Source organism: Limulus polyphemus, unplaced genomic scaffold, assembly GCF_000517525.1.
Source record: "Limulus polyphemus unplaced genomic scaffold, Limulus_polyphemus-2.1.2 Scaffold3931, whole genome shotgun sequence".
NCBI lineage: Eukaryota > Metazoa > Arthropoda > Merostomata > Xiphosura > Limulidae > Limulus > Limulus polyphemus.
Genome location: NW_013669541.1, coordinates 62,242 through 65,483, shown reverse-complemented (window position 1 = coordinate 65,483; position 3,242 = coordinate 62,242). Strand labels below are relative to the sequence as shown.

Genomic DNA, 3,242 nt, shown 5'->3' with positions numbered 1-3,242 from the left:
CATGTATCATGAGCTGGAGGTGGGAGCTGGTAATAACAATATCATGTACCAAGAGCTGGAGGAGGGTGCTGGTAATAACAATATCATGTACCAAGAGCTGGAAGTGGGTGCTCTTAATAACAATATTATGTACCAAGAGCTGGAGGTGGGTGCTGTTTATAACAATATTATGTTCCAAGAGCTGGAAGTGGGTACTGTTAATAACAATATTATGTTCCAAGAGCTGGAGGTGGGTGCTGTTTATAACAACATTATGTACCAAGAGCTGGAGGTGGGTGCTCTTAATAACAATATTATGTACCAAGAGCTGGAGGTGGGTGCTGTTTATAACAATATTATGTACCAAGAGCTGGAGGTGGGTGCAGTTAACTAGCTGCTTTTCCTGTAATTTGCCCCTCATTAGAACAGCAGTAAGTTTGATACTCGTGGTAAGCACAGCTATACCAATAGGGCTAACTCTTGGGCTACTCTTTTACCAACGAATAGTGGGATTGAACATAACATTATAACGCCCCCACAACTGAGAGGACGAGCATGTTTGGTGGGACGGGGATTCGAATACGCAACCTGCAGAGGGAGGGGTCGATCGCCCCTGACCGCCTACCTCGGATAGCCAGTGCAGATAAACAGACGCTTGTTGAAATGTTGTATATATGCTAATAAAGCTTCTTTCATTATCAATTCAAGACCTTGAGTAGCTTTATGCGAAATTCAACAAACAAGTTAGCAAACGAAAAGAGAATTAGCTTAGAAAAACAAACAAACGTGATTTATTGTTCGATAACTGCCAAGTTCCAAGAATTTATTTCACGTCGAAACTTGCCCATTGTATTTCCGACCTTTTCAAGTTCCGCCTATCCTGTTTGTTGAAGAGAACATCCCAGCTTCTCTGCTAGAAACGGAAGAAGCGTCGGTACCCACTTCCGGCTGCGTCTTATCCTAAAGTATTAGAATCATCCAGTGGTGACTGCTGGAAAGTGCTTTTTATGTAACTTTTTTTAGCGAGTTTTACTTTTTTATTTCATAACAAATCGTGTATGAAGGTACATTAATTTTAGCCGTAATTCTAAAAAAAGTTTTTAAATATAAACGAATTCGCTTCTCTCACATACAATACTGCCATACAGTTTGTTCAACAATACTGCCATACAGTTTGTTCAACAATACTGCCATACAGTTTGTTCAACAATACTGCCATACAGTTTGTTCAACATTACTACCTTACAGTTTGTTCAACAATACTGCCATACAGTTTGTTCAACAATACTACCCTACAGTTTGTTCAACAATACTACCTTACAGTTTGTTCAACAATACTACCCTACAGTTTGTTCAACAATACTACCCTACAGTTTGTTCAACAATACTACCCTACAGTTTGTTCAACAATACTAGCCTACAGTTTGTTCAACAATACTACCTTACAGTTTGTTCAACAATACTGCCCTACAGTTTCTTAATTTTTCTGGTCTAAGTTGTCTGTTATACTAGTCCTAGAGCAGCAGAATTCTGCTCAGTGAACAGTAATATCTGTAGTGTAGTCAACATCGTCTTGAGCGTGAGTCTAGTTTATGACTATCACACTAGGAGGAAGAGGTGTAATCAAATTCATATGTTTGGCCAGCTTCTTTGGACGTTTTAGCCTCTGTTTTTGACCTCATTTTCTTGACCATACGGCCAGTATTTTAACTGTAATTAGTCTAATCTTTCAATATATCTTTACATTCAGTGCTACATTACTCTTAACAACATTTAACCTTTTAACCTTACGTATACGGGTGAGGTTCAAATGTGCACATGCCACGACCTTTTGTATAATGCCATTCAAGATAGTATTATGTATTCACTGTTAGAGTTATTAACTATTTATTTTACCCTTTATTGCTAATTTAGCGACATTTCATGATAGAGGGGGGTAAATAACAGATACAGTGTATAGGAATGCTGAAGAAAAACCATGCAAATATACAAACTCGACGATGGATAAAAGTATTTCTATTCTTGCACCCCTACTTGTCAGAGTCTGACTCAGAGTGACGTCATCAATTCATAGACTTATCGTTAGTACAAATACGTTTATAACTGATCTGATTTTTGTATGCACAACAGAATTGTATATTTTGCTAAAAGCTTGCCACATTTCGAGATTATAGTCAAGATTATTTCTCCAATATGAGATCGGTGTACTGGAATAATCCCGGTTGATAATATTCCTCATTTTCAACAGTTTACGTATTTCGTTATTTTCTATCTTTATCTGTTAAGAAATCATCATATTTAGACAAGTTGCTACCAAGCCTTTGTTATCAGCAGATCAGATGACTGTTCGTTCTATATGTACAAACTCGAACTGTACGAATACACTGGTATCGAGAGTTTACAGGGTGATAATCTCACTTCCTATCTGTTACCTAAAGCGGCCTTAAAGGAGAACTAACAATATCATTAACCAAACGTCAATAGGGTGAACAGAAATAAAATGGCGGATATTTTCATTTTTCTGCAAAGAGGGCGTTGTTGTGTATAATATATATTTTTGCATATGCAAATAACATGATTATAAAAAGCTATAAAAAATTCAATATTTATTTGAACTGAAGATCTGAATAGTCGTATATCTCCAAATGAAAAAATGTCAAAACGTTTTGTATCTCTAACAATACGTTATTCGCAGGTAAGTTAAAGTCTGAATGAATTATGAAAATGTTTGAGCTGAAACTGGGATAAGTTTTATCTTTACCTTCAAAAGAAAAGTGTTCGCTGCGCAGGTTTTAAAATAGATACGTGGTGGAACTAATGGAATCTATAACAACTTTACATAGAACATGCCGTGTAGGTTTTAAAATAGATACGTGGTGGAGCTAATGGAATCTATAACAACTTTACATAGAACATGTCGTGTAGGTTTTAAAATAGATACGTGGTGGAACTAATGGAATCTATAACAACTTTACATAGAACATGTCGTGTAGGTTTTAAAATAGATACGTGGTGGAACTAATGGAATCTATAACAACTTTACATAGAACATGTCGTGTATTCTCGTATTCACATGCTTGTTCGTATGACGTAAATATTTTCAGTTTTTCGCCATTTACGCTACATAAAACCGTCAACACAGTTTATAATCCTAGTAAAAAGGTGTTGTTATATCCTACGCTATCTGGCATGAAAGTGTTGTTATATCCTACGCTATCTAACAAAAAAAGGTGTTAATAAATCCTACGCTATCTAACAAAAAA

General features: G+C 36.2%; 1 protein-coding gene across 1 annotated transcript in view; it reads right to left on the bottom strand.

Moving 5' to 3' along the window:
- Nucleotides 1-709: 709 nt before the first annotated feature.
- The window catches only part of LOC106470303 (LIM domain only protein 3-like), a 30,941-nt gene continuing 28,408 nt past the window's right edge, over nucleotides 710-3,242 (bottom strand). Inside the window, exon 5 of the mRNA XM_022398908.1 lies at nucleotides 710-939. Within this exon, the coding sequence (XP_022254616.1) occupies nucleotides 855-939 (85 nt within the window). The 3' untranslated portion in view covers nucleotides 710-854. The remainder of the gene's footprint in view (nucleotides 940-3,242) is intronic.